Source organism: Mycteria americana, chromosome 1 (assembly GCF_035582795.1).
Source record: "Mycteria americana isolate JAX WOST 10 ecotype Jacksonville Zoo and Gardens chromosome 1, USCA_MyAme_1.0, whole genome shotgun sequence".
Lineage (NCBI taxonomy): Eukaryota > Metazoa > Chordata > Aves > Ciconiiformes > Ciconiidae > Mycteria > Mycteria americana.
Genome location: NC_134365.1, coordinates 125,872,342 through 125,898,290, shown reverse-complemented (window position 1 = coordinate 125,898,290; position 25,949 = coordinate 125,872,342). Strand labels below are relative to the sequence as shown.

At 41.2% G+C, this 25,949-nt stretch overlaps 1 protein-coding gene across 3 annotated transcripts in view; it reads right to left on the bottom strand.

Moving 5' to 3' along the window:
• The window catches only part of EFHC2 (EF-hand domain containing 2), a 67,760-nt gene that overhangs the window by 21,153 nt on the left and 20,658 nt on the right, over window positions 1-25,949 (bottom strand). For all 3 annotated transcript variants that reach the window (XM_075520078.1, XM_075520097.1, XM_075520087.1), the window contains exons 4-9: window positions 21,526-21,749; window positions 16,322-16,573; window positions 14,605-14,715; window positions 14,149-14,287; window positions 6,026-6,191; window positions 4,881-5,023 (exon numbers count right to left, since the gene is read on the bottom strand). In XM_075520078.1, the coding sequence (XP_075376193.1) occupies window positions 4,881-5,023; window positions 6,026-6,191; window positions 14,149-14,287; window positions 14,605-14,715; window positions 16,322-16,573; window positions 21,526-21,749 (1,035 nt within the window). The remainder of the gene's footprint in view (window positions 1-4,880; window positions 5,024-6,025; window positions 6,192-14,148; window positions 14,288-14,604; window positions 14,716-16,321; window positions 16,574-21,525; window positions 21,750-25,949) is intronic.

Genomic DNA, 25,949 nt, shown 5'->3' with positions numbered 1-25,949 from the left:
GTGCATATTCTGTGACATGTCTCATTTGAATGCCTGCCAAACACCTTCCCTTTTTTTCTTTTCTTTAAAATGGGACAGAAATGTGCCTCTTCAAATCGTTCCCATAACCCTGTCACTAGCCTTGGGACTGACCCTTGAGAAATGTAAGATGCAAAATGTAAGAGGCAGGCAATTATCCTTGAACTGTTAAAGCAAAAAAGAAAAAAAAATTCACAACTTAGGATAGCACAGTCCTATGAAAATCATGAATTCTGGTGCACTGTAATTCTAACTTGTTTTTAAGGGGTTTTGAATGTAAAAAAAAAAGTAGGAGTGACATGACACTATCTTCCACATACTGTTCTGCCAATGCAATTTAATTGCAATCTGTTATTTCCTTTGTGAGCTGGGTATGCCACATTATTTCTTTTCACATTATAATGATTTTATTTGTGCCACTGGAAACTGCACATGGTGCTCAAGAGTATGTAAGATACTAGAATGAACGTTTTGCTTTCCAGTAATATCTTCTGGTGCACCACAAGATTGCATTGCATGTACCAAGCTTTCTAGAAAACATTCTGTCACATGTTTAGTTTCATCAGGATATGTGCCCTACAACTCTGGAGTGCCTGAGGTTCGTTTCCTGTTTATATTTGAGCTTCCAAGCCAAAAGCCAAAAAGCATACTTTAGTAACGTTTAATGATGTCTTACATATGAGGTAGTGATGCAAGTCCAATAAAGGGCTGATGAACAGTGTAATAAAATGCCTTTTATACTCAAAATTATAAATGAATGTGAAACCCCAACTACTTACTAAACCAGAGTTTGGATCAGATGTCTGCCTTAATTGCTTTACTAGCACCATAAAAGCAAAAGACAAAAAATACACTACGCTAATGGTCAAATCTAGCTTGAATCAAAAAACAATTCAAATCACTAATGTAACTCTAATCTTAACACATTCCTTTTCACCTAGCTATTAAAACAAATATGAAATTTTAGGTTATATAATCCTGGCAACTGTTTGTAATATTTAAACAGAACTGGTCTCTGTAAGATTGGAACTTCACTCTTGTCTCTCTATTTCCCTGCAATTGTGTGCTTAGATTGGAAACCTACCTTAATACCTCTGTCCCATAATTGTTTTTTAAACGGTATGGGTTAGTACATTTCAAGAGGTATAAAGGAAAACAGCCGAAAATATCTCATTAGGTTAGAGATTTTACACTGAAACCTGATGAGAAATTTTGATGGAAATCTACAAGAGCCAGGCTCAAAGCACAAAATAAACACCACAACCAAAGACCCTCTCCCATTAAGATCAGATCAGACTTTGCAGGTGTTTGTACAGCTGTTGGCTTGGTCTTACAGAGTAAAAAAGGGGTTGTGATCTTCTGCATGGGGAACCAAAGTTCTCATGCTTTGACCCCCCCATCTCAACAAGTGCTTCAAGATGTCCAGCCTTGTGCATTTCAAATACAGTTTCACAGTGTTACTAATAATGTGAAGTACTTCCCTGCAGCCTTCAGGTTGCTGGACTGAGAAAAGTAAGAGCAACTTATTAATTCCATTTTAGGACTGAGATTGGAAACATTTTTACTTGCCAATTTGTATCAATTCATGCAAACAAAAAGGCAAAAATAGCCCTTTGAACCTGTGCACAAAAGGGATGGTCAAGTTGTTATTTTGGGAGTCATTTACTGTTTTAACTCATCCCCTCTCTAAGATGTGCTCAAACTTACTCTTCTCCCACCCCATCCACTTCAACACCTTTTCTTCTCACACATGAATGTTCTTCTCACTCCCATTTTGCATGCCTTACTCCTTTTTCCTAGCCGCTCTTATCTGACCTCTGCAAAGCCTTGTCATTCTTAACCTCGAAGAAACCTGTTCACTTTTCCTTCAGACATGACTAAAATGAGGGAGGGATAGAGAGAGAATAGAAGAGAAAGGGAGAAGAAAGAAAAGAACAAAGGTAGGAACAAATAAATTACTGCAGTCCCAGACCTCTTTCCAACTGCTGCTCTACCTCACCCCCATCCCTACTTCTTATCCTGCCTCTTCAAGGCTGTTCTCACTAAACTCTCTAATGGCCAGTTCTTAGCCACATCCTTCCACTTCACCTTTCTACCACCTCTGAAAGTCAGCTAATCCATCCACTTTAACATCCCAGGGAAGTTAAAAACCTATTTACAGATACTTGCCTTTCATACATGTCTTAAAGCATTTGTTATTGTTGGTATGCAAACTTGCCCATTTATGGTTTCACATTTTGTTTGACCAGCAATGTTCAATGGGCTCCCAGCTGCAATCCCAGCATATATTCTCATTCCAAAATAAAAGGAAGCCAGGAAGCAATCTCTGGCCTGGCACACGTGCTGTTGAGAGCCTGACCAACTGACCACATCTGCACTGCACAGTGTGTGGCTCTGGCTCTGCTCTGGGTGCTACATGATAAATCTGGAGTCTTAAGACACAGCTATTATTTTTGTGTGTCCAAACTGAAGGTATGTGAGGGCTGTGCTGCAGTCCAACAGAGTGGTGTTTTACAGCATAAAACTGAGGGTATGTATTGCAGCCCCTGGGGGTGGCAGAAGGACCTAAATTTTTGAGTGTGGAAAACCTCCTGGGCTAGTGTTAGATGACTGATAAGGGTGGAGCAAGCCAAACCTGATGCAGCCTTATCCTTACTGCCTTCCAGGAGAGTTTTCTGGAGTTAAGCATCCTCCAGGAGGGGCCCCAGGCTCTCTGGAGACTTGTCTAGTTGGAATGGTGCAAAGGAGAACCAGGAGTGACCAAACAGGCAATACATATGATTGGGGTCCAAGATTCAAACTGTTCCCCGGACTTCTTTAATTTAACAGTGCAGCTGTACCCTTAGCATCCTTTATGTCTCCGAATATAAAGAATGCCAATCAAACATGTCATTCACTAGTGGAGAACTGAGCTGCTCTTGAGCCTCAGAGCAGCATTACATAAAAAATATATACATAAGTGTATGTGTCTTTAGCTGTAATAAAAGAAGTTGCATAAATTACAGGCCACTGGATGGCAGGAAACTAGTAAAACGATGATGACAGGACACGGCTGCCATAAGCAGTGCTAAATCGTGATGTTGCAGTGGAGCAGGGCTAACTGGGAATGCCCACTGAAGCCTAGGCACGTACTCCACACATTTTCAAAACATTTCTCAGAGAATTGCTTGTATTTTAGTTGGGGGTGAGGTCCCTATTTATGCATTCATAATATAGTTGGATACAAGCAGAGGTGCATTAGAAGTTCTTTGCATTGAAAAGACTCATGTACTCAGAATGACTTAGTAGCACCACTGGTACAGAAAGAGTTCTCTAGGAACACAGAGGGGTAGATATTCACCACACTTTCATTTTTTATTTATGTGATGCTCATCATAGGTCTGAAAAGGATTAACATCAGAAATAATTTTCAGTAAAGGCTTCAGCGTAGGGTTGCAAGAATACTTAGTCCTTAACTGTAAGCTGAATAACTGGACCTCAGAAAGTCAGCTGCTGGCCCCAAAGTGTGAAGCAAAGGGGATTAAACAGTCCTCCCTAGGACAGTCTTTGCTCTAAACAGTGAGCTGGGAGTACCAAATAGGTCAGTACTGAGCACAGTGAGCTGGTCACCATTGCAGGGTGTACCTGAAATACCACACTAAGGTGCTCTGTGCCGAGAAGCTGATATAGGACAATTCAAGAAGTATCAAAAGAGCTAGTCACGAGGTTCCACAAGAGCCTATCATGGTAACTAAGGAAACCTATTACTCTTTTTCCTTTGTCTTTCAGAGAATGTGATTTCCTGATTTTTTTCTCTCTATGGTTTTATCAGAGGCTGACAGCAGCTTTTAAGAGTCAGTCCTTCAACTGCACATGTTGAGAGGTGCCAGAGCACTTCTGGATGTTAACTGCTCTGAAACTGTTGCTGCAGATGTTTTGTGGGCTTCACCGAAATACACTAATCTCTCCAACATGGTCGTGCTTAGCCAAGGCTTCCCTATCTCTCTGAGTTACAGAATGACTTCCTGACATCCTTCCCAGTCCTGTGTCCTTCCATCCGTGTGCAAGACACTCCAAGGAAATAAAAAGATGCTTGAAAATCACAAAACCTTTCATATCTTCAGTTGGAGGCAGCCTACAACAGACAGCAGTGGTCAAAAGAATTTAACCATGGCAACATTGGGTCACCATGATCCAGCAATAGGATAAATGTGATCAAGCAACTGAGAAGTAACAAAGCATTTGTCACTTAAACACTGGTAGTCTGGCTCTTGAAATTCAGTTCAGTATTATACACACATGCACACGTACAGACACTAGCACAGGGCAATCTTCACTCTTTATATGCTCAACACTACATGATTAATGATAAGGTATGTTAAAAAATATCACAACTGTTTTGCTTTCATGAGCTGCTTCTATACAATGGATGGTATATAGGTTTCATAACACCATAACACAACCTTGCAAAACAGAGGATTTACTCTTCCATTCTTGATGTCTTACATTTCCTTTCCCTATTTATCATCAGTTACAATACAATTCCTGTATGTTATCCACAACAAAAGCAAATGTTTAAAGGCCAAATTTGCAAATTAAAATGTAATAAACGTTCTAATGCATTAAAATTCCAGTTCCCAAAGGATATTGTGAAGTACTGTCATACAGCGAACAGTGTTATTCTGAGCGATGAAGATTATAAATTACTATGACATACAGCTATGCACGATAATGCAGTAGACCTGCTGATGTAATTCCCATTGCATTTAAAAATCCACATCCCTGCTTCTGCTAGTGCCGAGTCTGGCCACAATGTTTACTGTAAACTCTAATCAAATGAGCAGGGCAACTGGGACGGATTGCAATACATTACTACACCTTACCTGTGTTTCGCTGTATATGTTCAAAAACTGAAATGGTGTCATCACTCAGGAAGTACGAAATAATGAATTTCCGATCCTTGTCAATAGGACTATCTGTGATGAGTTTTGCAAGAAAGCGCAATATGTTACTTTCCATGCCACTTCTAAAAAGCGAGAGAAGAGATAAGAAATCAAAAACAGAGTATGAGAAAAGTTTTCATCACTAAGAGATGCATTCTCCTGAGTTTTGTAACATAAATTGTGTTATTCCTGGACCAAGAAGGAAAATGGCGTAAGATTCCCTACTTTGTCAAAAACCATTTTCAGCTTAAATTAACAGAACCAGCTCGAGTCAGCCATATAGAAAGGAATCATTTTCAGGGGCAAATTACTTCTCTGCCACAGGTCTGGAATGAATTTGTATTCAAATTCAGTTGCAAATCAAGCTCCGACTTTCTTTCCAGAAAATGTATAAAGGAAGAACACATTTAGGCATGTATATTTTCAAGTCAAATTCTGAATAGCAATACATACTAGGATTTTCTCCACAAAATCAGGCCCGCCAGATGATCTTACTAGTTGGATGTTTGTTAAGTGATTGTGTTTTAAATAATTTACGGTACTGCTATATGCACTATCAATACATTCCCAAGACTTTTTCTAATAGCTTTCTCCTTTTACAGAGGTTCTACAGGTGAATCTCTAGCATGTGACTTTGCTTTCTGCTTAGGCTTCAACAACCACTGTCTGACAAACCATTTCATAATGGAAAGTAAAGGGTTAATGCTTTAATATTGCTACAATAAATTGCATGAAATTCATCAGACAAAAAAGTAAATGCCAGAAAGTCAAACAGAAAAACAAATCAGTGTTGGACTGCTGAAGCATACAAAATTCCTAATTCCTGGACTAAGACTTCCATCAAACTCCCACTGAAGACAGCAGAAAGGAAGGAGGTGGGGGATGGCAGGGTCAGAATATTTGCCTTCTCAAAAGAGAAATTTTGCTGAGTTTGGAGAAAATTGGAGTACCATGTCACTAAACCAGTCCTCTAAAAGTCTGATGAGCTGCATATTTTGCTGAAAAAATGACATCCCTGTTTAACATTTATCTCCTTCACAAAAAGACATAATTTAAAAAGTTGGAATTATTTTTCACTGAAATACCTGTCTTTCTCCATGAATTTCTTGAAATCTTTTTGGGGAGGCTTGGGAAGCAGACCCATACAGGAACATAGAGAATCCTCTTCGGAACCAAATCCAGTATAAGGAGGAAACTTTTTTTCTGTTTTTGGAGGTGGTGGAGCCTTATATGGAACTGGGGTGAAATCCTCTACAACAAAGACAGCAAGACTTATTTATTCCTGTTCTGATGAAGCCATTCTACTAAGAATTTAAACATCCAAAATGAATACTTATTAGCCTATTTCTGTAACAGAGCACTGATCAAAGTCAAACCAGGATCCCTCCTACTGTTACAGGGTAGAACAAGACTCCATAGAAGCCAATAGCAAAATCATTGTTTCTTCAAGGGTTTCAGGATTTCATCTATAATCTTAAAATGTTTGACAAATATCATTAAGATACACAGGCAAAAGGAAAGACAAATATAGTTTCAAAATGGGATAAAATAATAAATTAATAATTCTAAATTAATTTTTCAGTTTTATCCTTTGAGACAACATGATTAAGTAAATACTTGGCTTATGAGTTTCCTACCCTCTGCTTTTTGCCAGAGGAAAATAAATACATAAATAAATAAAATTTTATTCATTATTTAAATCATACATATATGAGAAGAATTGAAGCTAATAGCTTCAGTCCACATCTCACTTTATCCAGTTTCGGAAGCTTTGTTTCTCCTCAATTTTCCCCAGTCTCAAGCCTTTCCTCACAGTGATCAATGGTCCTGACTATCCCAGATACACAGCAGGAGCTGACTCAGCAGAGACATGTCTGGTCAGGGACCTGCACTCACTTTCCATAGGGGTTGCTCTCAAAAGCCCTGCTGCCCTATGGTTCCTCCATACTCCTCTCTTGGTGAAAATCTTGCCTGTACCATTTGGCCCCTTGTTGCCTCCCTGCACTGCTCTTTCGCTGCAACACAGCTTCCAGCTGCCAGTGGGGTTCACATAAAACTTCAACACAGTAATACGGTCTGCTGGTTAAATAAGGTTAATGGAAAATGGAAAAAATGAGAGAAAAAAAGTAACTTGTATATAGGAGAAAGTGAATGGGCAGACATGAGACAAATGAAGACATAAATCATAGGAATACAGGATAATTCAGGTTGGACAGGACCTCGGGAGGTCTCTAGCATGCTCTCCTGCTCAGGACAGGGTCAGCCCCAGGCCAGACCAGGCTGCTCAGGGCTGTGTCCAGTTGGGGCTTGAAACCTCCAGTTGGGGCTTGAAACCTCCAGGCTTGAAACCTCCCAGGCTGCCTGCCCTGGCAGCCTGCCCCAGGGAGGAAAGTGTTTCCTGATACCCCACTCTGAGCCTCTTGTTTCCACTTATGCATGTTGTCTCACGCTCTCCCGCTGCGTAACCCTGTGAAGAGCCAGGCTGCCTGGTCTCAGCAACCTCCCCAAGGGTGGGTGCAGGCAGCGGCTCAGGGCCCTTCCTGGGCTGAGCAAGCCCTGCTCCCCCAGGTGTTCCTCAGTCCTGACCGTCCTGGGGCCTCCCCTGAACTTGCCCTGGCTGGTCCATGTCTTTCCTGTCCTGGCAGACCCAAAAGGGGACACGGTACCTTGATGAGGTCTAAAGAGCGCTGAGCAGAGGGGGATAATCACTTTCCTCGATTTTTGGGCAGCCCAGGCTGCGGCTGGCCCTCTTTGCTGTGGCCCTAAGCCCAGCTTGCTGCCCCCCACAACCTGCAGAGCCCTTCCCGCACCAAGACGGGTGCAATGAGAAGGTCAGAGCCAACCGGCGCAGCACAGCCCGCATGGAACGGCATCACCTCCACAGCCTGGGTGGGCTGGAGATGCTGCCCTCAAGAAGGCAGAGCTGGCTGGGCTAGGAGGTGAAAGACAAACCCATGAGGCAAACTGGAAGAAGACAGATCACAAACCGCAGCCCAGGGGGCAAAGAGTGATATAAGTGGCCAGTGTATAAAAGTGGATCCCATGAAATAAAGGGGTTTTTTTCTTTAAAACTTAACTTTTCTGCCCAGAACTGAAGATAAATGAATAACCTATTTGTAGCATGGGTTTCAGTGCAAAGAGAGAAGAATGACAAAACTGCTGTCACTTGGAACATTTTCTGAATTGGCTTGTGATTAAAATGTTTTAAACATGGCTATATCAGAAGATCAAAGCAGCATACTCTCTTAAAATCTAACTTGCTTAACAGCAGTATGAAGTTGAAAAATATAGAAAGCATTCAGATGCCAGAGTTTTTCTTTAACCTGAAAACACAATGGGATCTCCTTTGGCCTTTACCTCTCGAAGAATATGGTCTGACTCAAAAAGCTAACACCTTCACCCCAATCAGTCACAAAGGGGTTTTGCAAAACCACACCAACATTTTTCTCCATAAGAACTACACGTGCCCTTTCTGTGACTCGGCAGTACAAAGGCCAAGCCATATGCAAAAGAAAGACCGTTCAGAACTTTTCAAAGCAATCTTCACCATGAAAGAGCACGTGTGCATGCAAACATGCACCAAAATACTATTTTCTACATACTGTTTGTGACAAAATCGAGACATTTTCAGCGTGCCACGTTAAGTAACTTCTACACGCGATTCTTGTTGCAAGCAACGCGGCGTGTGCAAACCCACACGCACGGAGACAGAAAGAACACCCCGGCACCGACAGGCACGGAGCCGGTGAGCGCTCAGCCAGGCCGTGACTACGGCCGCGCCGGCGGCAGGGCCCGGGCCCGGGCCGGGCTCCCACAGGGCGGCCTTCCCGCCGCCGCGGGGCCGCGCACAGGGCACGGGAGCGCCGAGCGCGCGGTTCCCGCGCTCCCACAGCGCCACCTAGTGGCCGCGCGGCGGGGCGGGCGGCGGCGGTCCCCGCCCCGCGTCACTCGCTCCCCTCACCGCCCGGCGCCGCGGTCGGCGGCTCGGGTCCTTCCCGTGAGGGTCTCGGTGCTGTTTATAAACCGTGACGTTCGTTTTTTTTTTAGTTACGCACTAGGTTAGTCTGAACTAATATTTTCTGCCTCCAAGCCTGGATGCTTGTAGCAGCGTATGTTAGCCGAAGCAAAGCCCGTCTCTTTGCACGGTTGCAAGTAATACGCTCGCTGCCAAGAGTTTGGGAAGCCAGGACGTTCAGTTGAACTGACAAACTCTAAAGGCAAGCTCATGTGTTTACACGCAGGTCACAGTGTATGCACATTAACACTCACGCATAAGGCATTCATTAAGAAATGCTAAAGCAGTTCCCTTTGTATGTACTTTAGCCCATGTGGATGAAAATTAGATTTATAAACTAAAAGGAAACTACAAATTAAGAGGAATATTGTGTTAGCCCCAGAGAGTACATTAAATCCCTCATAACCCAAGCATGGGGTAAACGAAGTCCAAAGAGAAGTTCAACGCTTTGTTTCCTATCCCTTCCCTGATGTAAAATGAGCTTGCTTCATTCAGATTCACTGAACACAAACATCCAGCCTCATGCCACCTACAGCTTCCAGGATTTTAAAGGATTATGTATTCAGATTCTCTCCTGTGAATGAAGAAATTCAGACAGAAATGGAGAAATGAAGAAATACAGTTTACGGAACTAGTTAAAAGCTCATTTCTGCAACTTTTGAACAGCCAGCTAGGTGCAATAGACTAATAGCCACACCTGAGCTCAAAACTTGTTTCATCTTTGCTCTGCCACACACCGTTAGGGTAGAATCAGACAGCTTGCACTTACACTAACTAAAATGCACTCCTCTCAAGGTTATCACTGTTTCTTAAGAAAATTACCTCTGTCCAGTCTGGAAAAGGAAGCAATGCTCTCTTCTTCCAGGCTGTAAGACTTTCAGTGTGAATTTACAGTGAGTAGGGGGTAAATTGAAAGTCCGGGATTACAAATTTCTACTTCCAGAAAGAATAGCACAGGTATATTCCTCATGGACAGTTACACCCCTTGTTACTGCATCAATTGATGCCCAGCAGGAGATGGGCTGGCCCTAGGGGTTTTATTTCACCTAGTATATCAAACACGTATCACATACTAGTTACTTTTTCTCATGACATCAAAACCTGAGTGAGATATGAACAAGCACTGGGAACAGCAAGAAACAAAACAGCTCCAGCCACATCTTTAGCATATAAACAATTTGACGACGGCACAGCCTTCTTCATAAGAAACACTGAATTCCTCAAAAATAATTTGTTGCCACGGAGGCAGCATTAAACCACCTTGAATGAGCTTGTCTGCTTTCAGTTTCAATATACGCTGTAAGATTGTTATATACATTGTAAGATTACCGTTGGCCCTCAGTCGAAGAACTGTAAGGAAGCCCTCGTGTTAGATAAAAACATATTTCAAGGAAGAGTTAAGTGCTACATACTTTGGATTAGAGTGATAACCATATTGAATATCAGTATATAGCAGGCAGGCAAGAAATTCTGCCTTCAGAGGAAGAGGACAGACACCTCTGAGCATTACAGCCAAGAACAGGAGAGAGAAGTCGCACTAGCCTTGGACAATGTAAGAGGTGACAGTAACCTGGAGGGATGACATTGTTAACATGACGTTCTCCATACATAAGAGGAGATGAATAACAAACAGCTGAGACGTGTTTTTTGTGCAAGTCTGTTTCACAGTTAGGTAAGAAGTAAAATAAGAAGGCAATACCACCATCTTCACAACTTTTAAATGCGTGATTAAAGACAATCTAGGGCTCACAGAACCTTCCATGGAGCTAAAACATGACAGTGTTTATTCTGATTCAAAGAAAATCTCCTTTTACAGTCTTACTTCATGATTATTCCAGTTACCTGAGCAAAAAAGGCATCTGTAAATGCACAAGTATATTTAGAAGCCACTGCTCAGCCTCCACCACATGTAGCGGAGAGGTTAGACGCCAGAGAGACTCACATCTCTGACGCGTCTAGTGAAAATTGGCAGCAGGCTTTAATGCCCCCACTGAGGGAAAAGGAAGAAGTCAGCTGTTATCCAGCAGCAGCTGCCTGGCCAAAAGCACACATGTACTGGCCAGCCCATCACCCCGCACGCTGCTCTGCCCAGGCAGCAGGTCAGAGAGGGAGCCTGAGAAATGAGGGGGTGGGAGGGCGAGGAGAGCTGGGACAGGAGAGGGATCACGGGGTGCTGCGAAAAGGCGTAACAGACAGGCTTGGGAGGTGCTAGGACACTGAAGAAAAGTCAGTGGGAAACCAGATTTTACTGGTTTTGTTCCTTCAGGAACAATCTGGTTTTTAAGAAAGAACACTTCATACTCAACTCTGTGCTGAGATACTGTATTCAGTGCGAACGAGTATCAGCTTCCCCCCACTGCACATCAGTATATTTCATGTTTTAGCTGGGTGACCACAACACCTACGTCGCTATAGAACATTCTTCTACTTCTCTGAGGTTGCACTAGCAAGTCTGGACAGATAATATCACACATTAAGGTATTTTCTCTTCCATTGATAGCTATTGAAGGGCATTAGCTATTATTTACCCATGGAAGAGCTCTCCTTTGCTTTTCACAAACAGTATAAAAGGCAAAACAGGCAAAACCAACATTGGAAATATATAAGATACCATAATCATGCACTTCAAGGGAAATCTAAACTGCTCTTAATTCTCCTAAAGGGCAAATTCCTCGGCAAGCAACTTATGCTGAAACTGCAGAGTCAAAAATAAATGTCAGCCCCTTTAATGGCTTTGGCAGAAGAGTATAAATTGGAAGGGGAGTAATGTGAAAACACAATAACAAACAGCTGGATTGATGCCGTGAGGTGCTGAGTGCTGTGCCTTGATGTAAGAACTCATTTATCCCCTTGCTTACTCTTACTCAAGTAAATGGTCTCCCTGGACTCAAGCTGCAATTAAGCACGTTTCAGTGTTTAATTGGATGGGAGCAGAATGCCGGGCACTTTGTGGGACTGAGCCCACTGAGAGTACCTTGTACATCCACCAGACACAAATGAAGTTTGTAACTCGCTAAGAAGGAAAGGTGAACCCTAACCCTTTTTCTCCCAAAACTTGCTTCTAAGCCAAAAACTACCCTGATTCTACTCTTAGCCCCTTCTAGCTAAAACGTCATACCTACATTTTTTAAATCCTGATGGGGAAAACAGGAAAGAATTTCACAGCAAATTGTGAGAATCTCTTAGCTCTAAGAAAGTGTGTATTTTCTGTGAACAAGACAGGCAGCATCAAGATGGATGGGTTTTTTGTGTTAGCCAGTCTCTGCCATCATGTATCCTTAAAGGCATGTTCAAAACACTTCCCAGTTTCCTGAAGGTCTCAACTAGAGCACATCTTTGTGCGTTTTGTGTTAAGGAGGCAGACAAACTGGAGAGAGTGCTGAGAAAAACCAGAAAAATTATCACAGATATAAAGGAATGCACTAGGGAGAAAGACTGAAAGGTTTCCCCTAGCACCGAACGGCCTGGGAAGGGAGTAAGGTGGTAAGGTGGTGTATTGGAAAGTGTTCAAATAGGTACGAGGTTGTTATAAAAAGACGATACTGATCAGTTGTTCTCCATGTCCAACAAAGGTAAGACAAAAAAGTTACTCTCAGTTTACACAAACCAGCGTCAGAGTAGCTATTAAGCAGCATTTCTAACTATGAGGTTAGGACAAGATACCTCAGGAGGCAGAGAGATCTCCTCTACTGGAGGATGCTGATAAAAGGCTATACAAACATCAGCCAGTGACAGGTTATGCACATACACTATCCTGCCTCAGAACAATGCGAATCGACTAGATCACCTATGGTGCCAGTTTTCTAGAACTCTACACGTCAGGAACTTCTGACTTCTCCTAACTTGCAAAGCACCTAACTCTAACATCCAGAGACATAACCAGAAATTACTGAGCCAGCATTATAGGAGGGGAAGAGCCTTTGCATTTGTGTAACGCTTGGTTGCATTGCTTGGTTGATACAGAATGGTCAGCTGCATTTCATTGCCCGCTGTGAGTAAGAAATCCCCATTCACTGTTCCAGGATATTTTACTCAGACAGAGGATATTGCTGCCAAACAGTGGCAGCGGTCTTGGCTGAAAAAATTGTCAGGGAAGAACCCCCTGTTTTGCATCTCTGGCGTTAGACTCACTATTATTATACATAATACTATGGTTATTGAATATGGCTTCCTCACACACTGGCTAGTATAAGAAAAGATCTATTTTGGTACAGACATGCCAAGCTATTATTAAAAAAGTCCTAATGAGACATGTTTTACCAATTAAGAAATTTAGTGTTGTAATGGCAGTGCTACATCATTTAATTCCCTCAATGCAGCAGACAAGCTTTGATCCAAATACTACACTCTATCTAATCACAAGTCAAGCTGAAAGAAATAGTCTACCCAGGTATTTTGTTTCACAATGTCAGAGAAAGGCCATAGTAGGATTCTTTGAACCATCTCTGAACAGTCAGACACTTAGCTATATTTATTGAATGAATAAGCTGCCAGAAATTAACTAAGTTGTTTTTGCAGGAAGATGTCCATAATAGAACCATTAGCAAGTCCGACTGAGAGAATTCAAAGACAGATAAACGAAAGCCCCTATTGTTATACGCTTCCAAAATGCTTTTCCATTATGGACATAGCTGCTAAATGTTTCCAGAATTCACTGCTGAAATTTCACAGGATACATACTCTAATGGTCCAGAATACATAAAACTGCATTGTAAAAACCAATAATGTGACAGACTACTACTGTTGTGTCAGAAAATCTTATTATGTGAGGATTCTGACATCCATATAAAATGAAACATAGTATAATGGGGAATAATTGAGCTCATTCTACTTACCCACTCGCTACATGCTCTTTATTTTCTGACTGCAAACACAGCTATTGGAATGGGAGGGGGAAGGAGAGAAGAATTGGCAGTCTATCCATATGACTATTTTGTCATTCTGGTTTTAAAATAGAGGCAGTTAGGAACAGAACATGCACGTTATGTGTTCGTTTTCAATGGAGTAACATGTAAGAAAGCCCTTCTGGATCACCTGCAAAATTACTGCTTTGCTGTTTAACAGCCTACAACAGATTGTTATTGCTAAAGGTTTTAATGAACATGTTTTGTCAGTAATAAAATTCAAAGACAGCTCTGTCAAACTCAGAAGTATAAAAATGCTCATAAGGAAAGGATAATTATCACTACTTACCGATTCCATACTTTGTCCTGTAATACTCTTTAGTGAATTCATCACAATCACATAGCATTACTTTCCTTCCCCAAACATTAATTATTGCCCCTATTTTCAGGTCACTGTCTCTGTAAAATTCCTGATGCACTGCTCCTGTCTAATAAAAGAGGGAATAGCAGCTCTATAAATCTCAGAATCCCAAAACCTTTTTTAAAATCTAGGTCATTTAGTGCGTGTGATTTAAAATATAACATTCATAGTCCATTTGCAAGTATTTTTCACCCCATGCTAAGCTACCTCACTTTCACAAACATGGAATTTACATACAAAAAATTTCAGTAGTTTTCATTTGAGCTATTCTCCAGTGGCAACACAATTTTATAAATAGCTCTGTTGTAGAGGATAACCACCACAGAAATTACAAAAACTACTATAAAGACATTCAACAGCTGGAGTCATTCAATAATATCTGACCTTACGATTGTCCAGAATGTAACGGCCTCTGTTTCCTACTAACTTTCCAAATACGTTGAGAACAGTACGACTGGTGATTGTGCCCGGCTGATACAGCCCAGTGGGAGCATACTGCAAGAAAAGAGACCAACTCTTAAGAAATACAGTTAACAGTCAAGAAAGAGAACTCAGTTACCTTAGAACTAGCAGGTTTTTTTACAGACTGACTGTTACTGTAGTATCTTCTTGGGAGAATTTTTAGTAAATTCTAAGGTAAGATTACACCACCGAACCTAAAAGCCAGTGTGTATGTCAAAAGCCAGTACGTATGCCAGAAGAAGCATTCAGAATCTTACTGTGTATCTAAGAGTAAAGTCTCCTTTTTCTTGGAAGCAAGCAGAAAGCAAAGGTTAGCACACCCAAAGCAGCATATCCTTGTCAACATCTGCTCTAAGGGCTATTATTTTGATTGGTAATAATTATAAAAACATGCAAAAGAACCACTCAGGGTTGGTCCTACTGTGCTGACCACTGCACAAATACAGGGGATTCAAGGAAGCATGATTCTATTGGCAAAAATGTTAGTATTTTTGTTTCTATTGTAAGTTTCAAAATTACAATAGTAATTTATCCCAGAAATATCAAACTTAATACGCCAACACATTAAATTTTTTAAATCATGAACAAACTGCTGATGCAGGGTAACCAAAGTGGGTTATTTTGTCATACCACCTTCCCTGACACCCCAACTTTTGACTGATCTCCTCTGCTGTCCTTTTCAAAATTACCACTGAATTCAGAAGAAGCCGCCAGCCCTTAAAATTGCAACATGCACTTCAATGGTAGAAGGGGTTGGTCAGCATAGAGCCACTGCTAAATCAGCATCTCAGAACACAGGATGCACAAGGTGAGAACAGTGCAATATTTTACTGTTAGGTTTTTACTATAAAATCTCATGTACATGTATGGCATCACAAATAGATTACCAGTATTAGAAGGAAAGGAGGGAAAATATTCCCCAGTGTTTTAGTCCATCTGTGGGTTGATGCTATTCTATCATCAGGATCTGTTTGGGGTGATACAGAAGTGTATTCAGCTCGTTAATTTTATAATCATAATAGGTTACAGAGGACTCAAGCCCCTTGAAGATTTCTTTGAGAGGAGCCTTCTCAAATAAGCTCCTGATTAATACCTGACAAGGCTTATTCATGGATTCCTATTTATTTTAACTAGCTTTGCATAAGATCCCAAATCTAGGAACACAATTTTAAGAAATCGCTACATTTGCTACAAAGAAGTAATGTTATGGAATACTAAAACTGGACTTTTCCAAAGGTTCCAAATATAAATCATATGGATCAAACCTGAATTCACCTCAGTTTTACATTACTTTATCTATCAATATTAATTAATTTTCTGGACTTCCATTACTGCACAGCTTTATTAATACATTTACCTTAATATACTAATATGGGAGAAAGGAAATCACAGGATATCTTTCTGCCTAAATTTTCTCTCCTTTTAATTTAAGCATGACAAGCCTAACCTTATTTTTTTCCATCACTTATTAAGTTATTATATGAATGTGTGTAAAACCTAAATTATACAATTATGATTAATACTCTGATAACACTTCTAAATATCATTACAATCCTAACACAGGATTTTCAAAACAAGGCATTTAGGATTTCTTAATTAGTGGAAGAATTCAAAATAAGCTGAAATTTTCATTCCTCACCTTTGGAAGCTTATCTCTTTTGAGGAAAAGTGGAACTGCATCCCGGCCTGAGTTTACTGGTATAATTTCTTTTATATCTATAGTATCATCAGACAAATAATAGTGCAGAACAAGTTCCCGTGGGTCATGAAACATGGATTCTGGGTCATCCCATACACAGAAAAAACGTAAAACATGTCCATTATGCTCCAGAAATTGTTTCAAAGTGTCAATGCGCTCATAAGGGCGCAATGGCTTCATGCTGTCCAGAATCTGCAGATAAAGGAGAAATTAAGAGAAACACCTTTTTAATTATTTGCTCTTAAAAACAGGACACCAAACTGCAGGGTACCATCTAATCTTAGAACATGCTTTTAGGATTTTCAGATAACACCACACAATTACAATACATGAAACACTATTTATGCCATTACCAAAGAACTATTTACAGGGTTTCTGTGCCCTCGGAAAATATATGAAAACAATTTTGGATTGGTTTTGATCCTTGTTTTTCTTGCAACAAGGTCCTTCAGATCAGAAAATTGTTAAATTATTTATAGTACAGCTCACATTTTCAACAAATTGCCCATGGTAATCAGAGGACTACAATTCCAAATAGCATCACCCTTCCTGATTTACTTCCTTGAAAATTATTTTTATAGATTATGTGGTATAAAGAATTAATTCTTTCTTTTTCCCTTTGGCTTTTCTTTCTTTTAGCTTTAAAACATAGTTAATTAACTTTTGATTCAAGTCATACAGTTGGCAGGTACTGGGTCTGTATGTTCTCCTCTCAATATACACCCATAGGTCTGAAAAGGAATAGCAAATTTCCAACTAAAAATATATTCCAGCTGATGTGATCTATGAGAAGATGCTATCTACAGTCATGGTTGCTGCAAAACCAGTAGCACTGCATTAAATTGGATCCCATGATGATGATTCAATCCGAGGACTGCATTTACATACCGTCAGTTACAGTCACATATATAAACGTTGTTCTGAACAAGGTGTTTTTCCTAAGTCAAAATCCATCATGCCCAAAGTGGGTTAAAGGGGCAAGACAGACCTTCTAATCTACAAAATTATATGCAATTGCTTCCAAAGGAGAATGGTGACGGACATCAATCACACACTGTAAGCTCAGCTGTCTGAACAGAAAGAACTGTTGACTATGGGCAGTTTATATCATCTACATTTCTGTTTATCCACTGATACATCTGCTGGCCTTAAAAATCTGAGAGGGAAAAGGCCCATTCTTTCAGAGCACTCAATCTTAAAATAAGGAGAGCAGAACCAAGTTTTTCCTGCCAATGTCCTTGCTGATCTGCAGCACTTGTTCCATTTCAGGCATCATCATACTCATATGTATGGTATTTACCATCCCAGTACTATCTTTCCTTCTTCCTGACCCTTGAAGATGCAGTGAGTGACCAAATACAGCCAGAGAGCCAGATTACATCACCATCCATGGGGTATCATCTCCAACAATACAGAAATATGAATCTAAGGGTCTTGCTACATTTTTCATTGGTCTCGTTTTCTATCTCATCATATTCCTTCCTTTCACAGAATCACAGAATCACAGAATCATATAGGTTGGAAAAGACCTTTAAGATCATCGAGTCCAACCATAAACCTAACACTGCCAAAAACCATCACTACACCATGTCTCTAAGTACCTCATCCAAACGTCCTTTAAATACCTCCAGGGATGGCGACTCAACCACTTCCCTGGGCAGTCTGTTCCAATGCTTGATAACCCTCTCGGTGAAGAAAAATTTCCTAATATCCAGTCTAAACCTCCCCTGGCGCAACTTGAGGCCATTTCCTCTTGTCCTATCACTTGTTACCTGGGAGAAGAGACCGACCCCCACCTCTCTACAACCTCCTTTCAGGTAGTTGTAGAGAGCGATGAGGTCTCCCCTCAGCCTCCTTTTCTCCAGGCTAAACAGTCCCAGCTCCCTCAGCCGCTCCTCATAAGACTTCTGCTCCAGACCCTTCACCAGCTTCGTTGCCCTTCTCTGTACGCGCTCCAGTACCTCAATATCCCTCCTGTAGTGGGGGGCCCAAAACTGAACACAGTATTCGAGGTGCGGCCTCACCAGTGCCGAGTACAGGGGCACAATCACTTCCCTAGTCCTGCTGGCCACGCTATTTTTGATACAGGCCAGGATGCCATTGGCCTTCTTGGCCGCCTGGGCACACTGCTGGCTCATATTCAGGCGGCTGTCAACCAACACCCCCAGGTCCTTCTCTGCCAGGCAGCTTTCCAGCCACTCTTCCCCAAGCCTGTAGCGTTGCATGGGGTTGCTGTGGCCCAAGTGCAGGACCTTGCACTTGGCCTTGTTAAACCTCATACAATTCACCCCAGCCCATCGATCCAGCCTGTCCAGGTCCCTCTGCAGAGCCTGCCTACCCTCCAGCAGATCAACACTCCCACACAACTTGGTGTCGTCTGCAAACTTACTGAGAGTGCACTCGATCCCTTCGTCCAGATCATTGATAAAGATGTTAAACAGAACTGGGCCCAACACCGAGCCCTGGGGAACACCGCTTGTGACCGGCCGCCAACCGGAGTAAACTCCATTCACCACCACTCTCTGGGCCCGGCCGTCCAGCCAGTTCTTTACCCAGCGAAGAGTACACCCGTCCAAGCCATGAGCAGCCAGTTTCTCCAGGAGAATGCCGTGGGAAACCGTGTCAAAGGCTTTACTGAAGTCTAGATAGACAACATCCACAGACTTCCCCTCATCCACTAGGCGGGTCACCTTATCATAGAAGGAGATCAGGTTGGTCAAGCAGGACCTGCCTTTCCTGAACCCATGCTGGCTGGGCCTGATCCCCTGGTTATTCTCTACATGCCGTGTGATAGCACTCAGGATGATCTGCTCCATCAGCTTCCCCGGCACCGAGGTCAGGCTGACAGGCCTGTAGTTCCCCGGGTCCTCCTTCCGGCCCTTCTTGAAGATGGGTGTCACATTCGCTAATCTCCAGTCAGCAGGGACTTCCCCAGTTAGCCAGGACTGCTGGTAAATGATGGAAAGGGGCTTGGTGAGCACATCTGCCAGCTCCTTCAACACTCTCGGGTGGATCTCATCAGGCCCCATAGACTTGTGAGTGTCTAAGTGGTGCAGCAGGTCACTCACCATTTCCCCCTGGATAATGGGGGCTCCATTCTGGTCCCCATCCCTATCTTCCAACTCCAGGGGCTGGGTACCCATAGAACATTCGGCCCTGCTAATAAAGACTGAGGCAAAGAAGGCATTAAGTACCTCAGCCTTTTCCTCATCCTTGGTCACTGTGTTTCCTCCCCCATCTACTAGGGGCTGGAGATTCTCCTTAGCTCTCCTTTTGCTGCTAATGTATTTGAAGAAGTGTTTTTTGTTGTCTTTTATAGCAGCAGCCAGACTGAGCTCTAGCTCAGCTTTGGCCCTTCTAGTTTTCTCCCTGCACAGCCTCGCTACACCCCTGTAGTCCTCCTGAGTTGCCCGCCCCTTCTTCCAGAGGTCATAGACTCTCCTCTTTCTCCTCAGTTCGAGCCAGAGCTCTCTAGTCAGCCAGGCCGGTCTTCTTCCCCGCTGGCTCGTCTTTCGGCACCTGGGGACAGCCCGCTCTTGTGCCTTTCCTTCGTACCTTCATTTTCTGGCCATCTGCACTATTAGGAGTCTGGTGCAACCTATTTAATTTTGATCACAGCAGTACAGAGCAATCCACCCTTAATAAATAAAAAAAATTACCTTCCACAAATTAGTCACAGGAAAGTGAGAGCACAAAGCAGCCAGAATTGGCTAGATAACTTTTCTGTAATTTCTCAACAACTGAGAATATTAAGACATAGATTTCAGTAATTTTTGGTCTTCTGATGCTCTTATTTCTCAAACCTTTTTCCCCTCTCCATTCTCTTTAGGCACACATATGCACAATACTTGAATGTTTTGCTTGTTGTTTTTACAAAAAAAAAAAAAATCTAAGCAGGTTATGCAGTACCATACATAATGTTGACACGGTCTGCCAGTATCAAGACAACTCAGCATGTGTTAATACACACTTGTTACCTACAAGGCCTGAGTAAGGGAAAAGCAACCCATGGCCAGCCTGAGTCGCCACTACACAGAACCAGGAGACGTATTACAAATACTACTTTTCACTGGGGGACTGCAAAAAGCCTGAAAGCATGAATGAAGTGAAACCAGCATGTTGGCCTGAGAGTGCCTCAAAGACATGCAAACGGTCCTACACATCTCAGTCATAATTACCTTCCATTTTTGCTGCTGAGAGCTGCAGCAGTTTTCTCAATGGGAGGATTAAGTTGAATGCAACAGACACGTGTAGTATTTGTTGCTTTCAGAGTACTAGGCTGGATCTATCACAACTGGCTGCATATCATGGGCCAACAGTCCTAACAGAGTCAGGTCAAGAGAAAAATACAGTGCCATCTGCACTCACATTAATCAAGAAAAACAGAAGTGAAAGAAACTGTCACTACCCCCTACAGAAAACATCACTCCCACTACTATTCCCAGAGAAAAGACCCCAAATCCTGCAGAGAGGAACCCACATAGCATCCAGGAGCTGCGAGTGAGATTTTTGGAGGAGGTGTATATGTGTTCCCATATACTCATAAAAGAGGGAACTGCATTCAAACAAAATCTCACAAGTCTTAAAACTGCAGAGTGCTGGGTTCTGTGTGGCAGCAGAATTTGCTTGACACATGCAAAGAGCTGTTAATAACATGTGGGGTAGAGATGAAGGATGACATATGAATAGATCAAGTAAGTGAGTCTGCAGAAAGCCATGGATGTGCTTGAACCACAATTCCAATTAGATCTTCTTTTAAACACTTATTATCATTAGTGTTTATTATCATTAAATTAGCTGAAGCAAAATCATAAGGAGAACATATAATAGGTCCATTTTTTTTCTTTTCAGTTTAATACAGAAAGGTTTATTTTATTTTTACCAATTAATTCTGTTCTGTTTCAAAAGGTACGTGAACACATCAGGAGAAAATCAGTTATATTGGGGACTTCACTATGTTAGTAAAATGAGCCATATAACAAAATTTTAAAAAGCAAGTTTTCTCTTGTGATTCATTATGTTGAAATAGGTACCTCTACATACTTTCTGTTTGCTATTAGAGAAATATTTTATATAATGCATATTACTAATAGCAATGGCACCTTTATTAAAATCAAGTTTTCACTATTACTGCCTCATCTGACCTTTTGCCGCTCTTTGGTGTATGGGTCATCTGGACGACCTGCGGGAGGATTTAATCTAACTCCCATCTTCCTCAGGAAATTTTTTGTGAATTGGTCACAATCTATAATCTTATACCTTCGGGCATAAAGGATTACTTCTATGTTGATATTGAAATTATCTATAGTATAGAACTGATCTTCACGAGGAGGTGGAAGTGGAATCCGATGACGTCGAACAATAGTTCCTGTAAAAGAATTAGAATAAATTCATAGAGTGAATATCCATTGCTTTAAGGATCACTTCACAGACTTGCTAATTTTCTATGCTGATATGACCAAAACAGATGAAGCCATATGGGACAAACAAAATTATCCTTCATTCAGCAAAAGAACTATTAGGTAAGAGGATCCTTTTTACTAACAACAATACTTAAGTTCTAGTAGACTTAATACAGAAAATTACCACCTTCTTGGAGCAAACTGGAAACCACCGGAATAAATCCCCATGTATTGCTGCAAACATAACAGGTTAGTATTTTTTCAACAAGAATAGCAAAGATGCTGCTTTTATTAAGAAAAGAGATGTCTTTTTCACTTTTTCTGAGAAGCAAAGCAGTCTCCAGTACTCACTAGTATCATTAATTCTTCTTTAAAAAAACCAACACAAAAAAGTTGTGCAAAAAACCATGTGGCAGGGGTGTATAGTAGGGACTAGATTTGTCTATGCTCTGCAGGGTGAGGAGAGCCATATATAGCTAAGGTCAGAGAAAAAAACTGCCCTACCAAGGAAAAAAGCGTGGCCTATCAAGCATGGAAGCAGGCGCATTCAATTGAGCTTCATAAAGGAGCAAACTGAAAGTAGAGACAACTGAGATGAATTGGGCTGATTGCTGGGCTACAGTAGAAAAATGTAAATATTGATATATCTCAGAAATACAGAGCCAGGAACTCATAACCCATAGTATAAGAGGAACACTATCCAAAAAGAAAAAGAAAGGGAAAATAAAAGGAACAAAGAAAAAAGAGAGGCATTTTAACTTTGTTAAAGTAAGTACACACTTAAGTTTTCTTCTTTATAGTCTTTAAATGAAAGGACTGTTATTCTGGGGCCACTGTATTTATTTACATTTACCACATTAAAAGAGAAGGAATCTGCTATTGGTCTATCAGCTGAAAACTCACAAATACATTGATGAATTGGGTAATGCTTCAAAAGTACACACAGCTGAAAATTAAGAGACCATCTCTCATATGGAAACGTTGAGAGAGCTGGGTCTGTTCAGCCTGGAGCAGAGATGGCTCAGAAGGGGGATTTTATCAAAGTTTATAAATACCTGATTCCACCCAAACACAAGAAAACACTTTTTTACTGTGAGGGTGATGAAACATGGGAACAGGCTGTCCAAAAAAGATTGTAGAGTCTCCATCCTTGGGGATACTTAAAACCTACCTGGACACGGCTCTGGGCATCTGGCTCTAGCTGATCCTGCTTTGAGTAGGGGGTTTGGACTAGACAATCTTTAGATATCCCTTCCAACCTCAACACTTTTGTAATACTACAAGTATTTTAGAAACAACTTATAAGCTACAGCCTCAGTAGGTTAAACAAATATGTAGTGCATACATTAAAGAAAGGTATGCAGCTGCATGTATGACAAGCTATGATTTATTCTGAGTGAAGTCAGAGTTCACAAAGAACAGCAGATTGGCAGAGCTGTGACTAAAGTCTCTTTTTCAACATTATGAGAGAACAAAAAGGACAACAGTGAAAGTTTTGCTCATCAATACCTTAGTATAGTTGTGTGAAAATACCCTGCAGAGAATAAAAAGATGGTCCAGTATTCAACCGCAGGCTCTTTGCTGTACTTACCAACCCAGACACCTCTGTAACACCAGTTTTATAATGCAGATACCCACTGGCTAAGACCAGACAGGAACCACCAACCCATACTATTATAACAATTCCTTGCTGCCATAGGTTCCCAACAACTTTAAAATTACAGTAATTATAAAAGGTGCAACTTTAAGACAACTACAGCAAACACACAAAAATTCCAAAACTAAAAATAGTTCCGATACTAACCTACTACTACAATAATAGTTTACTAGACACAATTATCTAAAAGGTCTGTCTCATTATCTCTCACTACAGAACCGGCTCTCTTTCCAGTGCCCTTCAGCTGTGCATCTGGTAGTGTTTCCCACTGAGTCCTGTTTGATGATTTTCCAGCACTGCTATTTTGTTTTTGGGGGTAGGCGGGGGTGGAGGGGGGACGAAGAGAGGCAGAGGAGAAGGGAGGAAGATATCATTGTGTGCTTTTGTTTGGTATTTGAAGGGCCTTACTTCTGAGTTAGTCCATGGAAATTCTTTCTTGTTCGCTTTATTTCCCTAAGGACTAATCTGTGCGAAATACCTTCCACTTCTACATTATCAGAGTTGTTTGTTAAATTCTAACTCCTACAACGAAAACATACCCTTAATTTTTCAGGGGAATAAAGCAACAAAGCAGATTTACTTTATGTTCCCATTAAAATAATTATTTAAGACCTATTCAGCATCCTGATATTTCACATGTACCAAATCCGACATTCTCATTACTGCCCTTTGTAAAATAAATTTGAACCTCTATCTGCATACTTATACATATATTTAAGATGCATCCTCATGGAAATATTAGTTAGAAAACATGGTAATTAGCACATTCTAACATGATGCAAAACTGCATCACATTACCATTAACAAAACCACATACTTTAAAATGTGTTACCTGATTTTGTCTAATTCTTGGGTCACTTCTACAAAAATCAACAGATAATGTGCTAAGTCAGAACAGTCCTCCACATAAACACAAACCCTGTGGAATCATCATTTTAGTGAAAATATAATGGTTGACAGTTTTCTAATATGACATGTTTTCTGAGGGTATATTCACCTCAACTGGTGAATAAGCCTTCAGCTAGTTTTTCATATCACTTTTCAAAGTATAATCCATATGCCCATTTTGTTGAGGGATAAGAATTTATTTCCTAATGGAAAATGTCTTGTAAAGATAATATCTGTAGCAATCCTTTGCTTTTATTAGGTATCACTGTGCCTGATCTACACATGTAGAGGATACATTTTATATTGTTGAATTTGAAATTCAATAAAACCTGATCAGCTGAGGTTAGGTCTCAGCATTTTTTAAATTGTCCTTCCTTCTGGAAAATAATTACATTTCTACTTCTAGAAATTTGCTACAAGTTGTTAAAGGAGGATCTGGGCATGTGCAACACTCAGGTTGCTCAGGATGGATGGCTATTCTTGATGTTTCTTTTGGGTTTTGTCAGTTTATTGAGCAGGCTATCCTACTGCACGACCAAGCATTATTTTAAATATTTGCATCTGGTCATGCAAAAAAAGCTCTCCTCTACTGTGCTCTTGTAAAGGGAGTCGGGGTATTGCTTTTCTCTGACAGTGGTCATGGCATCAAGCTCCCATACCATAATATGTAGCATATCTTCTTTTCTCTCAGGGCGTCTGATTATTTGGCAACTACAGCAGCAGCTTAAGGAGACCTTAATAGTAGTGAAGGCCTTTTGAGTATGGGGCAGTTCATGAAACTGAGCAGCAAATTATTTGGTCTCTGCTGCTACGCTGCTCTACAGAAGAAATAAAGTGGTATCAAGAATTTCCTCAGCAGAGCTTTCTGACTCCCTCTGCACTATTCAAGAGTGCATTAGAGAAAGGAGAGGAATGGGTAACACCTGGAGTTTGTACACTCTTTGACTGCTTGCACAGAAAGGAGGAGAAGCAACCACTACTATTCCTACAACACAGAGTTCACCCCAATAAACAAGGAGGCTTGTTACATTCACTTATTCCCCCGTCTCAGAACATAGCACGGTCGTGATTTGGCCACCATTAAGTATGGCAAAATCACAATTATTTCAAGGCCGCAGGGGAGGTCTTAAACTCTTAGATAATCGGTTATATTGGAGGAGCTGACTGCAACTTCGCTTTCCCGCTTGTACTTTTCTCTTCAGCCAGCCGGCCTTGGGAACCCAGCCAGCAGGCAGCTCCACTCTCTTTTTCAGCTGGCTGACCTTGGGGAAACCAGCCAGCTGCTCCACTCTGCTCTGGTGTGCAGAGCCTGGATTGCACTGGAAGCTACAGTCAACCCCATGGGACATAAATGACCTTTTGATAAGGCAGTATCAGCCAGCCACAGTCCTGTTAACTGGGAATTAGATCTACAAAACACTTGCACTGCCATATCTAGCCTGGCGCTCTATGGGAGAATTTCTTTTTATATGGGAAGAATAATTAGCATTCTGGCTCGGGAAGAACACAGTGGAGTTTGTTATGCAGTCAAGTTTACTGTCCTTCTCTTCACTCTGTACTCCCTTATCTTTAGTTAGTTTTTATGTACTGTGATTGTCCTGGTATTTTTTGCTTTGATTCT